The following is a 21,648-nucleotide window of genomic DNA, read 5'->3' on the forward strand; positions in this document are numbered from 1 at the left end:
GAAAATCACCATAAAAAGGTTCTTTTATGGAAAGAGCTTGTAGGTCCCCTATTCTTCTCGCTGTTGTAATGGCTAACAGGAAGGCCAATTTTAACGACAAAAACTTAAGGGCAATTTCCTTTAAGGGTTCGAAAGGGTCCTCAAATAATGCCTATAGGACCCTGGTCAGGTCCTAGGGGGGGAACCTGTCTAACGATAGGGGTAGCCCTTTGTCTAGCCAACAAAAATCTTTTGATCGACGGCTCTTTAGCCAGACTAGTGTCCAAAAATAACAAAAGAGCCGCTATTTGTACCCTAAGGGTGTTAGTTGCCACACCCTTATCTACTCCATCTTGCAAGAATTCCAAGATTGGAGGAATAGAGGTGGAGGCGAAATCCTTTTGCCTACGCCAGGTACAATTTTTTTTCCAAATGTTCATATATATCTGTCTAGCGACTGGCTTTCTGCTCAGCAAGAGTGTGTCCACTACTCTTTCTGAGCAACCTTTTGAAATTAGGAGTTGGCGCTCAGTAACCAGGCTGTCAGATGGAAGAATCCTGGGTCTGGACACAGAACTGGTCCTTGAGACAGCAGGTCTGGGGGATTCGGGAGTTGCCATGGTGAGGCTACTGACATGGCTTTCAAGGTTGCAAACCATGGCCTTTTTGGCCACCAAGGGGCAATTAGGATAAGTCGCAGATTCTGAGACTGACTTAATTTCTGTAGGACTCTGGGAATTAGGGTCGGGGGAGGCGTAGGCTAGGTTGAACTGCCAGGGCTGAGCTAGGGCATCCATCCCGGACATCCCTTTGGCCCGTGCAAGGGAGAAGAACCTTTTTACCTTCCTGTTCTGACCGGTGGCAAACAGGTCCATCTCCAGATGCCCAAACCTTTGGACCATTGACTGGAAGATCCTGGGATTTAGTTCCCATTCTTTTATGGGATGGCGACTGAGGAAATCTGCTTGCCAGTTGTTCTTCCCCTTGATGTGAATGGCCACAAGGGAGATTATCTTCCCTTCGGTCCACCCAAGAATCTCTTTGGTCAGTGCTAAGAGGGAACTTGACCTGGTTCCTCCTTGTCGATTTAGATAGATGACAGTTGTGGTATTGTCCGATAGGATCAGAACTTCTCTGTTTAAGATGAAGTTTTCAAACGCTTTCAGGGCTTCCCCCACTGCTTTCAACTCCCTGAAGTTGGACGAGGCCTGTGCTATTCGTCTGTCCCAGACCCCCTGAGCTTAAGCCCCCTCCAGGTGCGCTCCCAACCCTTCGTGCTGGCATCTGTGGTGATCTTTATAGGGTTCCATTGACAGAGATTGACAGACTCGTCTAGTGATTCTATCTTCCTGTCCCAGGACAGATGGAAGAATAGAAGCTCTCTTGCGTGGAGTTGCACCCAAACAACTGCTGGGATGCTGGCCGACATGAGTTCAAGGACTCTTGGGATTTTTTTTTCTGGAACAGGAGGGTGCGTCCCTCAGGGCTGTTACTGAAGAGACTATTTTCTCCCTTTTTTCGATCGGTGTCTAAGTTCACCTGAACCGCCGATTTGCCGAAAATCAGCAGGTCGTCCAAATAGAGGTTTAGGGCTATCCCTTGAAGGTGTAGATGGGCTACTGCATCCGCCAAGGTTTTTGCGAAAAATTCTTGGGCTGGCTGCCTGTCCAAAAGGAAGTGCTCTGAACTGCCAGTGAGCCGTCCCCTCTTTTGAAACTATCGCAAATCTCAGAAAGGGCTGATGTTCCTGATGAATCGGAACATACAGGTATGCATCTCTGAGGTCTAGTGTAGTCATGAAAAACATCTTTCAGTAGATTTTTTCGTACTGAGTAGATGGTTTCCATTGAAAACTTTTTGTAAAGTAAAAACATGTTCAAGCTTTTTAAAGTTGATTATGAGGCGATACTTCCCTGAGGGTTTGAGGACCACAAACACATGGGAATAAAAACCTTGGAAGAATTGATCTTCTGGGACCGGAATTATCACTAACTGCTCTGCCAGTTTTTGAATGCCTTGTAGTAGGGCTTCCTTTTTTTGAATTTTCATGGGGAGATGGGTAAGGGTTATTGTTACAGGGGGTATCGAAGAAAATTGTAGGCGATACCCTTCTTTTATGAGGGAGTGAATATAAAGAGGACACTGCAATTTCTTCCCATGGGGCAAAAATTGACTCGGTCTGCCCCTCACTTTGATTTTGGCGTCACTTGTTATCCCTTGCGCCCGCGGAGGGGAAGAGCAAACTGTTTCTTTGCCTTCCTTTCCCGAACCCCCATCTTTTAGCCGGCTCTCTTTTGTTCCTTTGTTGCCTTTGTCCCGGGGGGGGGGCACGAAAAAAATGTCCTGCCTCCCTCCTGTTTAGGTTTAGCAGGGAATTTCTTCCCTTTTTCTGAGGATCTGGTTAGGACATCATCTAACCCAGACCCAAAAAGTAAAGACCCCTTAAAGGGCAGACCACAGAGTTTGGTCTTTGGGGTGAAGTCACCTTCCCATTCTTTAAGCCAAATGGCTCTTCTTGCGGAATTCAGGAGAGCCCCAGTCTTTGCGGAGGCTACTACTGATTCAACTGCCGCATCCGCCAGGTAGACGACTGCCTTACCTATTACAGACAGGGAATCCTGTAGGTCTTGGGTTTTAAGCTGAGGCAAGTGTTTGTTCAGTCTGTCTACCCAAAAGAAAGCGTTCCTTGCCACACAATAAGCTGCTAATGCTGGGGCCATTGCTGAGGCATTGGCATCCCAGGCCTTCCTCAGTAAGGTTCTGCCTTGCGGTTCATGACATCCTTTATGCTGCCTGTATCAACAAAGGAGAGGTCCGAACTTTTTGTTACCTGTGACAGTGGGGCATCTAGTTTAGGGCTTTTTAGAAATCTTTCTATTTCTTCTTCCTTAAAGGGAAATCTCCTCTTCCAAGATTTTGGTTTGGCCAGCCTATTTTCCGGCAGCTGCCACTGCTGAAGGATTAACCCTTTTAGGGATTGGTGGATAGGTAGAACTCTAGAGGGGTTCTTTCCTAGCCCTTTGTAGAGTCTATCCTGGGCTGAAGTTTCCTTAGGCAGTTCAGGTATCTCTTCAGAGGCATAAATGGCCTGAAGGAGTCCCTGCATATTTTCTAACCCAAATAAATTCTTGTTTGGTCCTAATTCCTCTGGTTCTTCTGAGTCCCTGTCTCCTTCCCCATCTGAACTGGTTTGGGAGTCCGAGCAGTTTTCCTCTACGGATAGTCTACCCTCTTCCCTAGACTGTGCTGAGGGGAGGTTTTGGGATGCGGGTAAGAAGCTGGAAGATCCAGCCCTGGACAGTGAACTTTCCTGGGAGGAGGTACCCTCCATTAATGAAGGTTCACTAGCCTCTATGGTTTGGGATGTCACCAATGAAGAACGAACTGACTGAATTGTAGTCAGCATCTCTTCCTGTACAGATTTCAAATAGTCTTTTCATTAGACCAGAGGCTTCTTTACCCGCTAATTTAAAAATGCACCTATAACAGAAGGGCTTGGTGTGGGAGCTGGATAGTCTATCACCACAATTACCACACTTCTTAGGAGGTAACAGAGCCTGCTAAGGGTGGGGTAGTAGTAGTAGGTTTCTTGCGAACCGCCCTGGGACTCTGGAAGAAAGGATACAAACAGAAAAAGCCAGGTATCGCTCTTCCATACTTAAATACATGGACCATAGAGAGGACACGGAGTAAGTCCGACTAGGGTCAGGGAAATGGACTTTTCCAAGAATTTTTTTTTTGTCAATACCAGCAGTCTTCAAAAAAAAAAAAAAAAAAAAAAAAAAAGCAAGGGTACATTTCAGCACTTGCCCGGTTCCAACCTGGGTTTGGCTGTCGACACCTGGACTGGCCTCCCTTCCTCCTTCTCCAGAAGGTGGGTTGTGGAGGGCTTCATTTCCCCTGCAGCTGTCCGGGCTCCTGTAGCCTGGGAGTCTGCTTTCCCGCTAGCAAGCGGGTCCGGCGTATCCTCCACACTTTTTCTCTTCTGCATCGCTGCGCCCTGACGTCACGCCAGAAGTTCCGGTTTCAGGATGAGGATTGAGACGCCCATCCGGTGGGCTTTCCAAAAAACCTCCTGTGGAGGAGATCTGCTGGCGCCGGAGACAAGCCTAGAGGGGCACCCCTGGTGACCGACGGCTTGTATGCATGGGGGCGACCTGTGAGAAACCTGAGGAGGCGGCAGGTAGAGTTCAGCTCTCACGGCATTTTACTGAACCTAACTCAAAGGGGGACCATCAGACTTCAAAGTCTTCAGGTCAGTAAAAATAACAAACGTTTCGCTGTAGGAAGAAACACAATCTATACTGAGGGGCAATGGGAAGGGTGGGGCCTTTTAACAAATTGTAAACGATTGTGTTTCCGGTAGCCTATCATCTCTCATGTGTGGGCCGTCCTGGAAGGTGAGAGGAGAAATTGATCTCGCTGAATGAACCTACACCTGCTCCGGAGGAACCATGCCTTTAGCCCTGTACACTTTATGTATTAAAAACTAGTGCCAAGATAAAGTTTATGTGAAGACAAAAATGTCTTGCACATAAGGTTTATCTTTGCACTAGTGTTTAGTTGAGCGCAATTTCATATTTAGTAATATTTATTTTTCTCATATTTAACGTTTTCACGTGTTGATTGCAGCTCCTAAAAATTAGGAATTTTTTCCTACACCGTTGGTATATTTATTTACACAATTGTTTATCACATTATTTTGCGCAGGTTTTTATTGGTATCACCACAAATCTTCCTACTTTATGTATTAGCTTGACAATCCAGGATGCAAGCGTCCTGCTAGACGCTTCCTTCCTGTTTTTTCCCCATGGGATAAGGAACAGCCTGTTAGATGTTCTAAATTTTTCTGTAGCCACAAGAAACTTCATGCGGACTTTCGCTATGTCCAAGCTTAGGTCTATTTCTGACTGGAAAAAAAAAAAAAACTGGCAAGGCCCATGGTTCCCTGAATGACTTGCGGTAGCGACTTTAGGGGTGAAACCTTGAATAGGTCGCAGTTCCACTCTGTCTGGAAAGCTGGACCTTTAATGTACTGAGACCTAGGTCAATTCCGGCCTGTAGGAAGCTGTAACAAAAGGAATGGTAGCAAGAAAGCTAGAAAAAGATTGGGAAGAAAACCCAAGCGGTATAGGCTAAAAAAATGAATATCTTTATTGAAAAATTATATACAAAATGTAACATCTATCGGCAATAAGTCACAACAAGGACATACACGCATTTACTAAAATGAACCAAGTGGTGTAGTAGGTTAAATGACAAAAGCAAACTAAACAATAGACATTTCATAGACCTGATGATACCATGTTGCGCTGGTTAGGTTGGATGTGATATTGAAGCAACAGTGAACTAAAGTGCTTTACTGGCCACTAGGTGGCATCATGAACGTCTGTGGAAACACTTTCAGCTAAATTCACAGAGCTAACATCCAATCTAATCAGCAATGGTCAAGCGTATGGGTCATTAGAAACCAATTAGATGTATTCATGCAATCAAGGTACTGAGCTGAAAAAAAGATAAAAATTCCACGCTTATGGATGTAAGCTAGGCTGCAGCCTACCCCAAAATATAGTCCAATGGGCTATATCGTGCAATAAAGAAGTGAAGCGAGGTAAAATGGCGCTGCCTGTTTAAAAGTGTATATATACTTTTATGGAAGGGGTTAAAATAATGTACAGTAAAAAGCTAATGTGCAATTATATGCGAAACACTATAAATAAACCTATATAAAAAAATATTCAACCATTATTTTGAAAAAAATAAAAATATACACATAAATTGTGAGCATATAAAGTGATATGTGCAATCAATAAAGATGACAATAAAGTGCCAGTGCAAGTTATACAGTGAAAACACCAAAATATATATATATTAAATCAAAAAAGTCCAAAATCAGTCCATAAGGTGCTTGCAAAAAAGGTGCTTCACAAAACAATAGTGCTTCAATATTATTGATGAGTGATATTCGAAGGGTGATCCGGGTGGTAAGTGTAGGGTGAAGAAAAACATGCACCCCTCCAATATATCCCGCACTCACCAGAGATATATACCCCTACAGGGGTAATAAACTTTAGGGCAATAGCCTCTTTCCTACGGATCCTAGTAGTGGGCTCTTGGGTAAAGATATCCCTGGGTGTCTCCTCTCAGCGGGGTCAGATGTTTCCAATACACTAGATCACCATAATATTCCTCTCTCAAGTGTAAGGAGATATCCCGAGGTAGTATGTAAAAAGGAAGACCTCATATAGTGATGTACCGTTTAACTTTATTAAGCATGAAATTAAGAATAGTACTCACATTTAAACGTGGCAAAACAAGCATAAGAAGCAGTAGGGGCCGCGAATCCCTCGTTGGCGGGTGCTTCCGGGACGCTATGCGAACCAGCGACCGGATTTGCGTTCCAGTGGGGCGGAAATGACGTAACCACGCACGACACGTTCCGTCACAGCTGACGTCATCAGGTGCATGGATCACATGAAGAAGTTTGCGGATTGGGCAAACGAAACGAGTCATCCGTTTTGACGTCAGAAGTTCCCCAAGTGGTGTGGCAGGCTGTCCTGTGATCCATGTGAGCCTGTTTGTTCAGCGGGGAGAAATTACCGGTATTACCTGCATAATTCCGGACCAGCTGACTACAATTGTCTCAGGCCCTTTCATCCAGGATTTTTGCTAACTGAACCTGCTTCCAAATCTACAGCTCTTGGCTTATTACAAAGGAAGCCGGATGACATCTACCTCCAAGCAGGATCAATGGATGACGATTGGGAAATCCAGGCGTCCAAGCAGTGAGTGAATACTCCCAAATTACATTTCCTTTATATTGGTGAACCCCGCAGGGTTCCTGCATTTTCGCCTGCCTCCCTTTATCTCCACTTACCATGGATATGATCATTTGCCGATATGGATTTTGCACTTTATTTTCACTAAAGCCACATTTGCTTAGTTTGAAGCCAACTTGTGGAAGGACTACAAACCATAATCCCATGCAATCATTGATCCGTGCATCTTAGATGGATTTACTAGGACAGCCTATTGTCCGTCATTTGTACATCTCAATTGTATCAGTTTGATTGGATGCATCTCTTGCTGTGTATGGTGCCTACAACTCTATATCGATTGGAGGAAGAAAGATACCCATTCAGGTTTTTTATATATGTGACAGAGGACTGCACCCACCAGTCCATATCATCTGTTTTTTCACTGGATGGATCATTGGCTTGCATGATCTATATGTTTTTTTCAATTTCCTTATACACGAACTGGCCAGTTATTATGATTCCTTTTATCAGTGATTTCCATTAGCAGCTCAGTACCTTGACTGCATGAATACATCCAATTGGTTTCTAATGACCCAAACACTTGACCATTGCTGATTAGATTGGATGTTAGCTCTGTGAATTTAGCTTAAAGTGTTTCCACAGGCGTTCATGATGCCACCTAGTGGCCAGTAAAGCACTTTAGTTCACTGTTCGCTTCCATATCACATCCAACCTAACCAGCGCAGCATGGTATCATCAGGTCTATGAAATGTCTATTGTTCAGTTTGCTTTTGTCATTTAACCTGCTACACCACTTGGTTCATTTTAGTAAATGTATGTATGTCTTTGTTGTGACTTATTGCCGATAGATGTGTTCCATTTTGTATATATTTTTTCAATAAAGATATTCATTTTTTAGCCTATACTGCTTGGGTTTCCTACCCAATCTTTTTCTAGCTTTCTTGCTATCATTCCTTTTGTTACAGGTAACTATTTATTGGGAACCCCACACCCCCTCTTTTTTTTGAAGGGGTGAGACGGTGAGGCCATTATCTCCCTGTGGCACCCCAGCTCAGTCTGGTTTTTGCTGCTGGTCTGTAGGAACCCCAAAATATTGGAGACTGAAGGTGAGAAAAATTGATAACAAAAAAAAATTTTTCCAGGCACAAAGGTTTGGAACTTTTCCCAGACTCTTGAGTAGATGGAGTTTTTGGATGGTTTCCTATTTTGAAGGAGTGTCGAAATGACTTCCGGGAACAGCCTAATGGGCCATACACACTAAGATTTTCTGAAGACTTTCCTTTAGGCTTACCAAAACCATATAATATGAGGTCAAACCTAAACACTTTCAATTTGTATGCAATCTGGCAGGCCCTTGCACTACATAGAAAAAGGTAAATCTGAAGGAAAAAGTCTTCAGAAAATCTTATAGTGTGTATCCAGCTTAAGGCTGCAAACCTCCGCCACTTAATTTCCACACCCATAGATCCAGTCTGTGCGGGTTTGAATGAGAGACTCTGCCCTGCTGTAGAAGTTGAGTGAACAGGGGAAGTGTCAGAGGTGTGCTTAGAGACAGCCGCATGGCTAGTGGAACCCAAGGTCTCTTGGGCCAATAAGGGAGAATCGCCAGGATGTGTACTGGTTCCTTGAGGAGCCTCAGGAAGAATTTTAGAATAAGAGGGCGATGTGGGAAGGCATACCCTGTGTCTAAGTCCCAGGTGCATGTCAGAGCGTCCACTGCTTCCACCTGGGGGTGTTGAAACGGGAGATAAATCTGGGAAGCTTGGTGTTCCGTGGTGTAGCGAACAGATCCACCTGAGGATATTTCCATTGATTGGCGATCTGGTGAAATACTTGCGGATGCAGGGCCCATTCGTTGTTGTGCAGACAAGATCTGGAGAGAATGTTGGTTTGATTGTCTAGCCAGCCAGGGAGATACACTGCTCTCAGGTCTAGGAGATTCCTCTCTGCCCAGAGAATGATCGGTTCTACTTCTGACAGAAGTGACCTGCTGCGAGTCCCGCCCTGTTTTTGAATATAGGAGACTGCTGCCCCGTTGTCCAGTTGCAGAAGGACTCTCTTGCCTCTGATGTGGGGAGCTAGAGAGGTTAAGGATAGGAATGCTCCTCTCAACTCCAGGATGTTCGAGACAAGGCTCTCAGCTTGAAAGGACCATCTTCCCTGGGCCTCAATTTCTTCTCAATGGGCTCCCCACCCTTTTCCGCTGGCATCTGAAGTAATTGTGGTCCAGGAGAGGGAACCCAACTATCGCGATTTGGAGAGGTTCTGAAGCTTAGTCCACCAATGAAGACTCTGCACATGCATGGTATTAAGAGGATGGGCTGTGAGAGATGTTTCTTCCACTGTTTTAGGAAGCCTGTCTGAAAGTACCTCAGATGCCAACGTGACCATGACACCATCGGAATGCATGCTGACATTGAACCTATGAGGCTCAAACAGAGAGGAACTGTCAGGCGGGGGTTGCGCAAATGTTTGAGCTTGGCTCCCACCGAGAGTGTTTGGGCCTGCCCTATATCAAAAGGATTTGGTTTTATCCTAGGGGGCAGAGAAAGGTTTACTTTTACTTTTTCTGGTCCCCAGAAAGGAAGACTGGGTACCCCTCCAGGTTTTCCGGCCATCTCCATTTTGGCGAGACTGTCTGAAATTACTTGACCTGGATTGTTGAAATCTAGAAGAGAAGTTTCTGGATCTCCTGGCCCGTCTGTCTTGTGGAAGTAAGCCTGACTTGCCACCAGTCACTCTGGAGATTGCTTTGTCCAATCTCTCCCCAAACAGTGCCTTCCCATCAAAGGGAATCCTGCACCAGTTCTGTTTTGAAGCAATATTCGCTGCCCACGGCTTTAGCAATAAGGCCCTTTTGGCCATGACTGAATTGCTCTGACTGATAAGCGAATGGTGTCAATTTCTGCTTCTCCGACTAAATCGGCCGACATCTTCAGCTCATCCAGTGCCTTTATGATGTCTTGCTTTGGCACATCTCGTCTGATAGCCGACTCTTATGTTTTCTGTCTAGGCTTTTGAGGTGGACACTGAGGTAAGAGCGATTGCTGGCTTACATGCTGCACCTGAAGCTAGATAGCTACTTTTGAGATCCAGATCCATACACCTTTCTAAAGTATCTTTAAAGGATGCTGAATCTTCCATAGGAAGAGTAACATTCTTTGCTAGTTGGGTCACTGCTTCCACCACTGGCATCGAATCCAGGGGCTCCGAATCAGCTGGAACTAGAGGGTAAAGTTTCCTAAACTTTGCGAGTAAAAACGTATTTTCCATCTTCTTCCACTCCTCAATCACCTCCCTTTCCTGAGAAGGGGTTCTGGCCCTGTGCCCTGAAGGCGGAATTGGCATGCTGGCCATAGAGGGGCCTTGCACCTATGGATTAACGTCTGTTGCCTGCGGGTCCTGAGGTATTTGCCTGAGCAGGCATCATGTCAGCCAGTTCAGAAAGAGAATCTTTCATGGTCTGTTTCAAAAGCTTGGCTACTTGTAGACTTTCTTGGTCTCAGTCAGCTGCGTATTCCTTAAAGCAGCTCTGAAAGACCAGCTTGTTAGGTAGGGGTGTGGCGCCACAGACCCAGCATTTTTTCCTCACCGAACGAATGAGGAGAGGGAGAGCGATAGCTCCTATGAGATCTAGATCGACCGGAAGATCTATGTCTAGATGAATGTGACCTGTGGCCCGGACAGCGTTCACGAGGATAAGCATAATGTCCTGATGACTCTTGATCTCTTCGAGTAAACAGTGCTAAAAAATATCGAGAGAGAAATGCGTTTTTTTTTTTTTTAAAACACATTTGTCAGTGCGCTCTTTTGATACTTACGCAAGGGTGGTCCCATACCTAATAGACATTTGCGGATCTTGATCATGAGGTGAATGGCTCATGTTGGCTATAGCAAGAGGATCAGCTGATAATGAGGAGGAGGAAGAAAGCTTCAAAATCGTGCCAAAAAAAAAAAAAAAAAAAAAGGATATTCTAATGCTTTTATTTTTAAAAGGAAATACCAGAAAAAGATGTACCTGGTCAACGACACGACCTGAAGAGGCTGCGCACAGTTTGCAAGCAAGCCTCAGACTGATTAATCAGAATTTATAGGGAAGGGGAGGGAATGAAATCCCTGGGACCTGCTCTTACCGGAAAAAAAGGCAATATTTGTTTGCTGGGGTTTTTTTTTTATAAAACTATAAGTGGGAAGAATTGTTTCATTAAAAAAAAAAATATTATATATATATATATATATATATATATATATATATATATATATATATATATATATATATATATATAATTTTTTTTTTTTTTATATACATACCTGTATATACACACATATATTGTGACGGTATGTGAGGGGAGGTAGTTGATAATCAGTATCTCTCACCTCACATACGTTCCGTAGTAAGAGACTAAACCAAATTCCGGCCCGGTTTTTCCAGTCTCTGTGACAGGCTAGGTTCCGGTCCGGAGATTGTGGGTCAACTGAGTCCATGCTCAGCTGGACTTTAAATGAACAGGAAAAAGAGCACAGGAATGCTCTGGCCTGAGACTCAGTAGGGAATCTGAGAGAGGAGCTCTGTTTGGACTTTAAAAGAAAAGGTTTGCTTTACCATGTGTTTTTGTGGGTGATGGGGACCAGCCCCACACTGTATAGTGAGGAAAATAACGGAATTTTTGTAAAATCTTACCTGTAAAATTCCTTTCTCTGAGTCCTCCGACAGTCGCCGCCATCTTCATATTCGTCACAATGGGGTATTAGACTTTTCTCCGTAGGAGTAGCTAGGCAACAGAATATGTCAATATTAAAGCTTTTAACATATCCCCACCCCAGGGGGTGGTCCCCTCAGTCTATACCCTCCTGCTTCAGTTTCAGTGGAATAGCAGTAGAGTACCTAAACCCCAAAAGAGGGGCGGGGGCGGCGACTGTCGGAGGACTCAGAGAAAGGAATTTTACAGGTAAGATTTTACAAAAATTCCGTTTTCTCTTACGTCCTCCGACAGTCGCCGCCAGCTTCATATTCGTCACAATGGGGACGTCCCAAAGCAGTGCATGCATGAGGGGTGGGAAACGCAGCCGCGCCTAAAGGCAACGCAGTCTCCACATCAAGAAAGTAACCTTACCAAAAGGAAGGAAACCAGCTGGGCAACACGAGAAAAAATTTGCTCAACGGGAGCAATAACCCAGGAAAAAAACAAATAACCCAGGGATACAAAGAAATCCCAAACAGCCCAAAGGACCAAAACCAGGGACCCTAAGGGACCGCCGCACTAAGAACCTTGCGGCCAAAGGAAGCATCTGCCGATGCTTGAACATCCACTCTGTGGAACAGAGTGAAGGTGTGCACGGTCGACCAAGTCGCCACCCTACACACCTGGGCCACAAAAGCCCCATGACGACAGGCTCAAGACGTACTCAGATCTGGTAGAGTGCGCCCTCACAGGCATAAGGGAAACTTTTCCCCGCAAAGCATAGGCCTGTTCAACGGCCTGTCTGAACCAATTGGCGACGGCAGAAGCCGACGCCGCCACGCCCTTCCGAGGACCCCCGGAAGGACAAACAAAGAATCCGACTTGTGAAAAGATTCAGACGATTTTAGGTAAACCCTAATCGCCATGAACAGCATCCAAGGAGTGCAACACCACCTCCTCCGAATGTTTAGACTTCGCGCAAGGCGAAGGCAAGACAATGTCCTCATTGAGGTGAAATTCCGAAACCCTCTTCGGAAAAAAAGAAGGGTTAGGTCGCAAGACCACCTTAACCAAGTGATTGACCAGATACGGACAATGGCAGGACAGGCTGCCAGCTCCGACACTCTGCGAGCCGAATTGATCGCCACCAAAAAAAGGTGACCTTCTAGGACAACATAGACAACGATATCTACCCGATCCGTTCAAAAAAGAACCATGTTGTAACACGGACAGAACAAGATTCCAGTCCCAAGGAGGCAGAGGCACCCTCCTAGGAGGGACCAGATGCCCCCGAACAAAAGGGCCAATCAAGGAGATAGATGCCATAGGACGTTGAAAAAAGAACGGCCATCGCAGACACCTGACCCTTGATCATAGCCAGCGCCAAACGCTGTCAACACCCTTTCGAAGGAAGGACAACACCCCAGACACCGACCAAGGGCGAGGTGAAGACCCCCTGAACTCACACCAGGCAAAATAGACCTCCGAAATACGGTAAAAGACCTACCCCGAGGAAAAAATTCCTCGCGTCGATCAAAGTGTGAATGACCTCAGGGGAGAGACCCCTATCCCTCAGGGCCTCGGTTTCAACAGCCAGGCCGGCAAAGCCAGCGACTGCAAGGCAGGATGAAATATCAGCCCTTGAGACCGGAGATCTTCCCGAAGAGGCAGACGCCACGGGGCGTCGACCGCCAAATGCACGAGGTCTGCGTACCAGGACCGGCGAGGCCAGTCCGGTGTCACAAGAATCACCGTGTTTTGGTTCCGAGACCAACCTGCGAAGGAACCCGGGCAGCAATTGAAACGGTGAAAACGCATACATCAGTCGGTACTGATGCCACGGAGCTACCAACGCGTCTGACGCGTCTGCCCGAGGATCGCGTGGCCTTGCCACGAACCTGTACACCTTGCTGTACAGACGAGACGCGAACAGGTCCACCCCCGGAAGACCCCACGTCGCGCACAACATCTGGAGAACACCCGGACGGAGGGGCCATTCCCCCTGGTCCAGGGACTGGCGGCATCAGATAATCCGCCCGCCAGTTCTCCAACCCCTGGAATGTGAACCGCCGATATCGCCGGGACATGCGTCTCGGCCCAAGACAGAATGTCGGCCACTTCCCGAGCCACCCGGGCCCCCTTGGCGAATGACGTAAGCCACCGCCGTGGCAATGTCCGTCTGCACCCGAACCGGACAGCCCTGCAGCCTGTCCGGCCAACGTTGAAGGCAGAGAATCATCGCACGCAATTCCAGAATGCTGACCGGAAGAGAGGATTCCCCCTCCGACCAAGTTCCCTGGGCGGACAGAACGCCCAGAACACCACCCCAGCCCGACAGGCTGGCATCCGTGGTGACCACCGTCCATGAGAGAGGACGAAAAGACTTGCCCCCTGACACCGGCGGGGACAGGAGCCACCACAGAAGAACCCTTCTGGTGCGATGGCCCAACGAAATCCGGATCCAGAGATCGCGGTCGCCCGTCCCACCTGGACAGGATCTCCGCTTGGAGACCCCGCGTGTGAAACTGGGCGAAGGGAATCGCCTCGAAAGCCGAGACCATCAATCCCAGACATCTCATGCACGTCCGAGTGGACGAGGACGGAGCGTCCCTGAGGGACCCGACTTCCTTCCTGAAGAGTCCTGAGTTTGTCGTCCGGTAGGAAGACCTTCGCCTGGACAGAGTCCAGAACCATTCCCAGGTAAGGGAGACGAACCGATGGGCACAGTGCTGACTTTGGAAAAGTCCAACCAAACTCCTGCAGAGACTGCATCGTAACGGATAGAGCCTTCTCCAGACCCTGGCTGGTCGCAGACCGAACCAGAATATCGTCCAGATACCCTAGGACAGAGACGCCCTGGGCTCTCAACAAAGCCAAAACCGGTGCCCGCACCTTGGTGAACACCCGTGGAGCCGAGGCGGGACCAAAGGGCAACGCCACAAATTGGTAGTGATCCTCCGCTATGGCGAATCGAAGGTACCTCTGGTGACCCTCGAAATTCGGGATGTGAAGATACGCATCCTTCAAGTCGATGGAAGCCATGAACTCCCCCCGAAACCAGGGCAGCCACCACCGACCGCAGAGATTCCATGCGGAACTTGCGCACCCACACAAAGCGGTACAGCGCCTTTAAGTCCAGAATCGGACGTACCTTGCCCTCCTTCCCGGGCACGGTGAACAGATTGGAATAGAACCCCTGAAACCTGTCCCGATGAGGCACCGGGACCACCACTCCCTGAGCCCTCAGGTCCTGCACCGCTAGATGCAGATCCCGCAAACGCTCCGGGGACAGTAGAAGATTTGAGGGAAAAAAATCTGCGCTCCGGCCTATAGAGAAACTCGATCTCGTAGCCAGATCGAACAATTTCCTGAACCCACCTGTCCCGAACCCGGGACAGCCATGGCTGAAGGAAACCGAGCAAGCGTCCCCCCACCCCAGAGTCGGGTGAGGGCGCCCCTTCAGGCCGCACTGTTGTGGGCCGCTGAACCGGACTGGCCGGACTTTTGCTTACCAGTCCACGGCTTCTTACCAGGAGCCGTCTTAGCCTTGTGGGATTAGGGTAAGAGCGTGCTCTTACCACCCGTGATCCCCCTAATTAACGTATCTAGGGACTCACCAAAAAAGGCGAGAACCATCATAGGGCAGATTAGCCAAGGTCTTACGCGAAGATTGGTCCACCGACCAACACTTCAACCAAACCAAAACGGCGAGACAATACCGCCACACCATGTACACGTGCAGCCAACGGAACCATATCCAGGTCCGCATCACACAAATACATGACACCCTGGTGGATTTGATCCACCATATCCAAAGTCGCCTGGAGGGCAGAATCAGTCACCAGGACGCGATTAAGCACCTGCGTCCAGCTCGCGACAGCCTGGGCCGCCATAAGTGAAGCAAATAAAGCTTTCAGCATAGAACCTATAATAGAATAGGCATGATGGGCAAGGGACTCCGTCCGTTTGTCTGTGGCATCCCGGAACACCGGGATATCCTCTCAGCAGGAATCGCAGTGGGCTTATTCAGAACCGCTATCGCGTGATCCACCGGAGGTGGGACACACCAACGCCTATCAGTAGCGGGCGTAAAAGGATAGCGCAGCTTAAACCTACTTGGTATAGCAAAAGGCTTGCGTATATTACGCCAATGCCAATGTTCCTTTACAGCGCATTGAAAATCATCAGGGCAGGGAAATACCTGCGATGTTTTGCGTCTTTTCTGCGTCCCATAAGCCGCCAAGGCAGCAGGAGGACAAGGTTCATCCTGTAAACGCAGTGTTTGCTTGATAGAAGCAACCAATTCATCCATGAGTGCAAGCTCTTCAGACGAGCCAGGGGGAGAAATATCAACCCCCTCAACCTCAGCCTCCATTTCTGACCCTACAAGGTCCAGGGAGGAACGGGACCCCGACAAGGAGACCCCAGCAACAGCAGCCCCATCACCAACACCCTCTGAATCAGAGGAAATTGAAAACTCTGGGCCTTTTTGAGGATTGAGCAGCCATCAGCAATTGCACCTGAGTCGCAAGGCTAGCCACAATCGCAGCCAAATCCCCCCCCCCCCCCGAGGGGGAAAACCGCAGTCCCCTGGCTTCCCACCAATGTGACATGAAATTTGCTTTCCTGAGAATCCATGCCCCAAAATGAGTAAAATAAAATGGGTGACCGCCCCTTTAAATAAGGCGCTGCGAACGTAGCCCACCGCCACACAAGCACACCCACACCAGGGACCCCCACAGGGAGAAGTTATACTCAGGCAAGGATACAGAGAATAGAGGGAAAAAACCTGGAGAGACCGCTGCTGCTGCTGGCCAGATCGGTGCTCCTGTAGAAAAGGAATTGCTGATATTCAGGGCGCTCCATTAAAGCCTATGGGAGGCTACAAGAAAATAGCCGCCATGCATGTGTACCATGCGGCCGGAGCGAGTATAGCCAAAATGGCGCCGTTTGGCGCCGAAACCGCCGCTCCCCCACCTCATGAAGGTGGAATAAAAATACACCACATAGTTATAAAGAACATGGTGGACCGCCACAGCGGCGCTGTAATGTGCCCCAAACATGATAGCATCAAGTTCCACAGCACACAGCCATTCACACACTCAGACTGACACAGAAGTGCAGCACAGCCCCCCCTCCTTGCAGCCCACAGCATGCAGTGTGAGAGATAGGGAAACATCAATAGTGTGAACACAGGGCAAGGTAACACAGTCCCAGACTGACACCTCCCAGACAGACAGGTCCCCACATGAATACACTTACCTCTTACATGGCGTGGGGGACCCGCACAGGCGAACAAGCTGCTGTACATGAGACAGGGAGAGTCGCATCCAGGACGCAGCAGAAGGTGGGTTGAGAAACCGCACAGCGTCCAGTGAGGTAGCCACCTCACCCTAGCATCCCTGCACGGAACAGGGATGGGTCGTTCAGAAAACTCAGGAGCGGTACCTGACTGAACGCTCGATGGCGGGCTGAGAAGCCACTGACCCACAACCTGCGACCAGGAGAGTCAGCCCGAGACGCAGCCCGCATTATCCTCTTCATCCGAAGATCTAACTATCGCTGGTAAAAATAACAGCTAAATAAAGAAAGAGAAAAAACTCAAATAAAATCAAAAAAGAGAGAAGGCTGAGACAAAATGCCCCAGCATAGAGACATCCAGCTACTCCTGACAAGCTAGACATTGAAACTGAAGCAGGAAACAGGAAGCAGGAGGGTATAGACTGAGGGGACCACCCCCTGGGGTGGGGATATGTTAAAAGCTTTAATATTGACATATTCTGTTGCCTAACAACTCCTACGGAGCAAAGTCTAATACCCCATTGTGACGAATATGAAGATGGCGGCGACTGTCGGAGGACGTAAGAGAAATGCTGTTTAGCGCTGGACGGCAAGGATTTATTTTACTGTTTTGTTTTTCATATTTGCAAACCTCTGCTAAATAAAGCTGGCAACCCACCAGACTTTAAAGAAATGACCTGCATGCTGGCCTAAAGCCCCGTACACGCATAGCTATTGTCGGCCGAACGATCAGCCGTCTTTTGTCCAGTGCTGTCCTGTCGGCTGAAAAGTGCTAAAGACTGCACACGAATTTTGTCGGCCAACAACAGCCGACTGCAGAAGTGATGTCATGTGATGGTTAACTTTCCGTGTGTTTTTTCTTCTCTGAGCATGCCCAGTCTTGCTAATCTGCTGTTTGTCGGCCGAATTCTGTACTGACTGACGAACAATTGGCCGTTCTGGTGACGGCCAACAAAAATTTTAAAGTCTGCACGCCAGATTCTGTTCGGCCGAAAATTCGCTGTCGGTTGTCGGAAGCATCATACTAACAAGCCGACAATCGGCCGATCGTTTGGCGGCCGAATATTTACGGCTGACAATCGCTACGTGTGTACGGGGCTTTACTTTCCTGGAAAAGGTAATCCTTGTGAGCCAATCTCCCACAACACATATACATATATCTATATACAAAGACTTTTTTTTTTAATAAAAGATCCTCTGAATGAATGGAGGAAGGAAAATCTACACCCCAAGGAACACCTGGCTGGTAAAAAGAAAGGGGAAAATTAAGCAGATGGAGGGGAAGGAGGGATACAACAAAATGGAACAAACCTGGAGAGGAGGGAAAATAAATGTAGATACCTGAAGAAAGATAGCAGGGGGGAGTCCAAGAATGCTGATCCTGCTGCTGCCATCAATGCCAATCACAAAAAAGCTCTTTATGCAAAAGAGTTTATGGCAGACTGCGTTCCTCATTAGGAAACTCTGCATACCCCAAAAGATCCGCAGAAGGGGTTCCCAGACTATTTAGCGCTAAGAGCGGCCTGAGTACAGGGACTGCGCTTGGGAGAGGCTTAACCCAGCGGAAGCTGCCAGATGGTCAGCAGGTAAGGACATACTGCTACTCTTCACCAGTCAAGAAGGTATGAGGAAAAAAGGAGAATGCTGGGAGTAGGGGGCGTCTTTCTTTTAAGCTATTCACTAGTCCTGAAGGTGGAGCTCTATCACAGGTATGCTGCCATGGAGGCGCCAGGAAATTACAGTGCCATCATCTACATACAGAAAGAGAAGGGACAATGTAAATTAAACAGTGTGTGTTTAGTATCATTTCAGCGGTTTATGACCCTGTGAGGCAGCTTAAGATGCAAGGAGCAATCATGAGCTTTCGTTTAGGCGATGGTAACTGCCAGGAGGGCGCCGCGTACGTGCTCTCAGCACAGATGTATTGGCAGCAATACATGCAAATATGTGGCCCCTCGGTGCTAATAACAGACGCATATTTGCGTACAGCCAGGGCCAAGGGATTAAATGGGCTACCCCATGTAAACCAAAGTAGTTTGTATTCCGTGTTCAGCACAAACACTCCTTGAAATGCGCATTTTGTTATGCAAAAACCACCTGCATTCGGGTGTGATGCACGCTCCTGGACGCCAAATTATGAATGAGGCCTCATAGAACCCCCATGGATACCCTCTGTGTCCTATTGGGGAGATTTTCCATCACTTCCTGTCCCATAGCCAAACAGGAAGTGAGAGGAAATCTCTCCAAAGTAAGGGAATCCCTGGTGGTCAAACTGTCTCCACTGGAGGGTTTCCCTTCTACTCCTTTTCTGGGGACAGGTCAAACTTTAAGATTTTCTTTCACTTTTGGTGAAAATGGAAAATAGATAGGGTGAATCTCTGGGGGAACAGACAGCAATAATAACCTGACAGATGACCCTATTCCTTCCCTCACCACCCAAAACGAAAATAAAGGTTTTCCCTTCAGTTATACTTTGAAGTATAAGACCCCGTTCACACTGGGGCGACTCTACTTCCCGGGGCGACCTGTGAGCGGCCGGCACGGACTTCATATCATTGAAGTCAATGCAGGTCGCCCCAAAGAAGCTCCGGACCCTTTTTCTAAGTCGGAGCGACTTGTGTCGCTCCTATTAGAACGGGTCCACAGCTTCTCTATGGAAGGCGACCTGTCAGGTGTGAACAGGCTCTAACAGCAATTTGTTTTCGTTTTATATACAAAATAGACCTATTAGAACCCCTGTCAGGTTTTATTGCTGTCTGTTACCCCCCCCCCCCCCCCATTCCAGAGATTTACCCTATTTGCCCCATTTACCGTTACCATTGCAAATAAAAGAAAATCCCAAGTTTTGGATTGTCCCCAGAAAAGTAATAGAGGTAAAATATTTCTATGGGGACACTAGTTCTAGTGACCTGGGGGTCCTAAGGAATTCCTGCAATTTGCAGAGATGTCCTCTCACTTCCTGTTTGGCTATGGGACAGGAAGTGAAGGGAAATCTCTGCAATGGGACACAGATGGTGTAAAAAAAAAAAAATATATATATATTTTATAACCCTCCATTACTCTATACAAAATGGAAAAAAAAAGTTTTGTCTAGAATTCTATTTTAACTTCCCCTTGCTGCAGTTACAGAACATTTCTGACTTGTTACAATATGGACCTTTCCGTTGCTATGAGGAAGCAGAACTGACAACCTACATACAGGAATCAGAGCCATGCTCCGTCACTGCTTCTGCTCAGTACGGACATACACTGCGCAAACATTACTCTCTATACAGATTATTTATTCACTAACCTGCCGCATCGCCGCTGCCAACCATTTCCCCGACACTATGAAACCTCCACCACACAGAATGGCGCCAAACCCAGCCAACACTGCTAGCGGACGGGATCTAGAAACCTCCCGCCTTCACAAACTCGGAGGGGAGAACGTTCGGGTCTCTGCGCTGATTGGAGGAGAATTCTGAGGCTCTCGTTTGTGCACAAATAGGACAGGGCCTTGGATTTGGTTTCTAAGCTACGATTGGATACTTCGCAGCAGTGGGCGGGAGAAAGACCTTCGGAAGCTGAAGGCTTCAGACTGTGTAGAACCGTGACGCGTCTGCGCTGGGGGCGGCAGTGTACGTTCAGGGTTTGTGTGTGTTCTCCTTCTGTCCCCTGACTGAATATTGTCCGTGTAGGTTCTAGGTTGCCCGTGCTCCTCCTATACCTGTACACTGTGTAGGGGTTCCCCAGTCATTGCTGTGTACGTTCTCAGTGTCTGAGGTAATCTGACCGGAGTCACTGAGCTTCCTGTCAGGTATTTAGCTCCGTTCAGCGCCATGGAAAGTGTGAGGTAGGGGCAGGGGCGTACCTAGAGCATTTGGCACCCGGGGCGGATCCTATATCTGGCACCCCCCCCCACCGGCGTGCAGGCGACGACCCGCACATTGACCCGGCGACCAGCCCCCTCCTCCTCTGCAAAAACGGCGCCGATTGACTTGAGGCGCCAGACAGAAATACATGTAACTGGCAGTGGCATACTTACTGTGTGCTACTGCCAGTGGTGTCACTAGGGTTGGTGTCACCTGGTGCAGTAAACCATGGTGTCGCTCCCCCCTAAAAAATTATTTTCCTGTTTTCTGAAAGCGCGCCAAAGATGCAGCATGCAAGACTTTTGGTGCGCTTTCAGAAAATGCAGAAAAAAAATCTATAGGACTGCAGTAATAACGTAGGAAGACCCCCTTTACATTACACAGCCCCCGTACCCCTGGACCCCTTTACATTACACAGCCCCCCAATTGGAACCCTTTATATTACACAGCCCCTGTACCCCTGGACCCCTTTACATTACACAGCCCCCCATTGGAACCCTTTACATTACACAGCCCCCGTACCCCTGGACCCCTTTACATTACACAGCCCCCCCATTGGAACCCTTTACATTACACAGCCCCCCCATTGGAACCCTTTACATTACACAGCCCCGTACCCCTGGACCCCTTTACATTACACAGCCCCCCCCCATTGGAACCCTTTACAGTACACAGCCCCCATACCCCTGGACCCCTTTACATTACACAGCCCCCCCATTGGAACCCTTTACATTACACAGCCCCCCCCATTGGAAGCCTTTACATTACACAGCCCACACCCCCCTCATGGAAACCTTTATGTTACACAGCTCCCGCCCCCCATAGAACCTTTTCCATTATACAGCCCCCGTCCCCCAATAGAACCCCTTACATTACACAGCCCCCATGGAACCCTTCACATTACACAGCCCCTGCCCCCCAAAAGAACCCCTTACATTACACAGTTTCCGCACCCCCCCAATAGAACCCTTTACATGACATAGCCCTCCCCCCCCTCAATAGAACCCTTTAAATTATACAGCCCCCCAATAGAACCCCTTAACAATACAAAGCCCC

At 47.9% G+C, this 21,648-nt stretch overlaps 1 protein-coding gene across 4 annotated transcripts in view; it reads right to left on the bottom strand.

Moving 5' to 3' along the window:
* CDC7 (cell division cycle 7) overlaps nt 1-20,156 on the bottom strand; it is a 134,618-nt gene extending 114,462 nt beyond the window's left edge. For 3 of the 4 annotated variants that reach the window (XM_082264854.1, XM_082264853.1, XM_082264851.1), the window contains exon 1: nt 20,034-20,156. In XM_082264854.1, the coding sequence (XP_082120980.1) occupies nt 20,034-20,058 (25 nt within the window). In that variant the 5' untranslated portion in view covers nt 20,059-20,156. The remainder of the gene's footprint in view (nt 1-20,033) is intronic. The other variant, XM_082264852.1, reaches the window with a different exon arrangement.
* Nucleotides 20,157-21,648: the final 1,492 nt, after the last annotated feature.

The sequence above is a fragment of the Pelophylax lessonae genome, assembly GCF_965119305.1.
Source record: "Pelophylax lessonae genome assembly, chromosome: 8".
Lineage (NCBI taxonomy): Eukaryota > Metazoa > Chordata > Amphibia > Anura > Ranidae > Pelophylax > Pelophylax lessonae.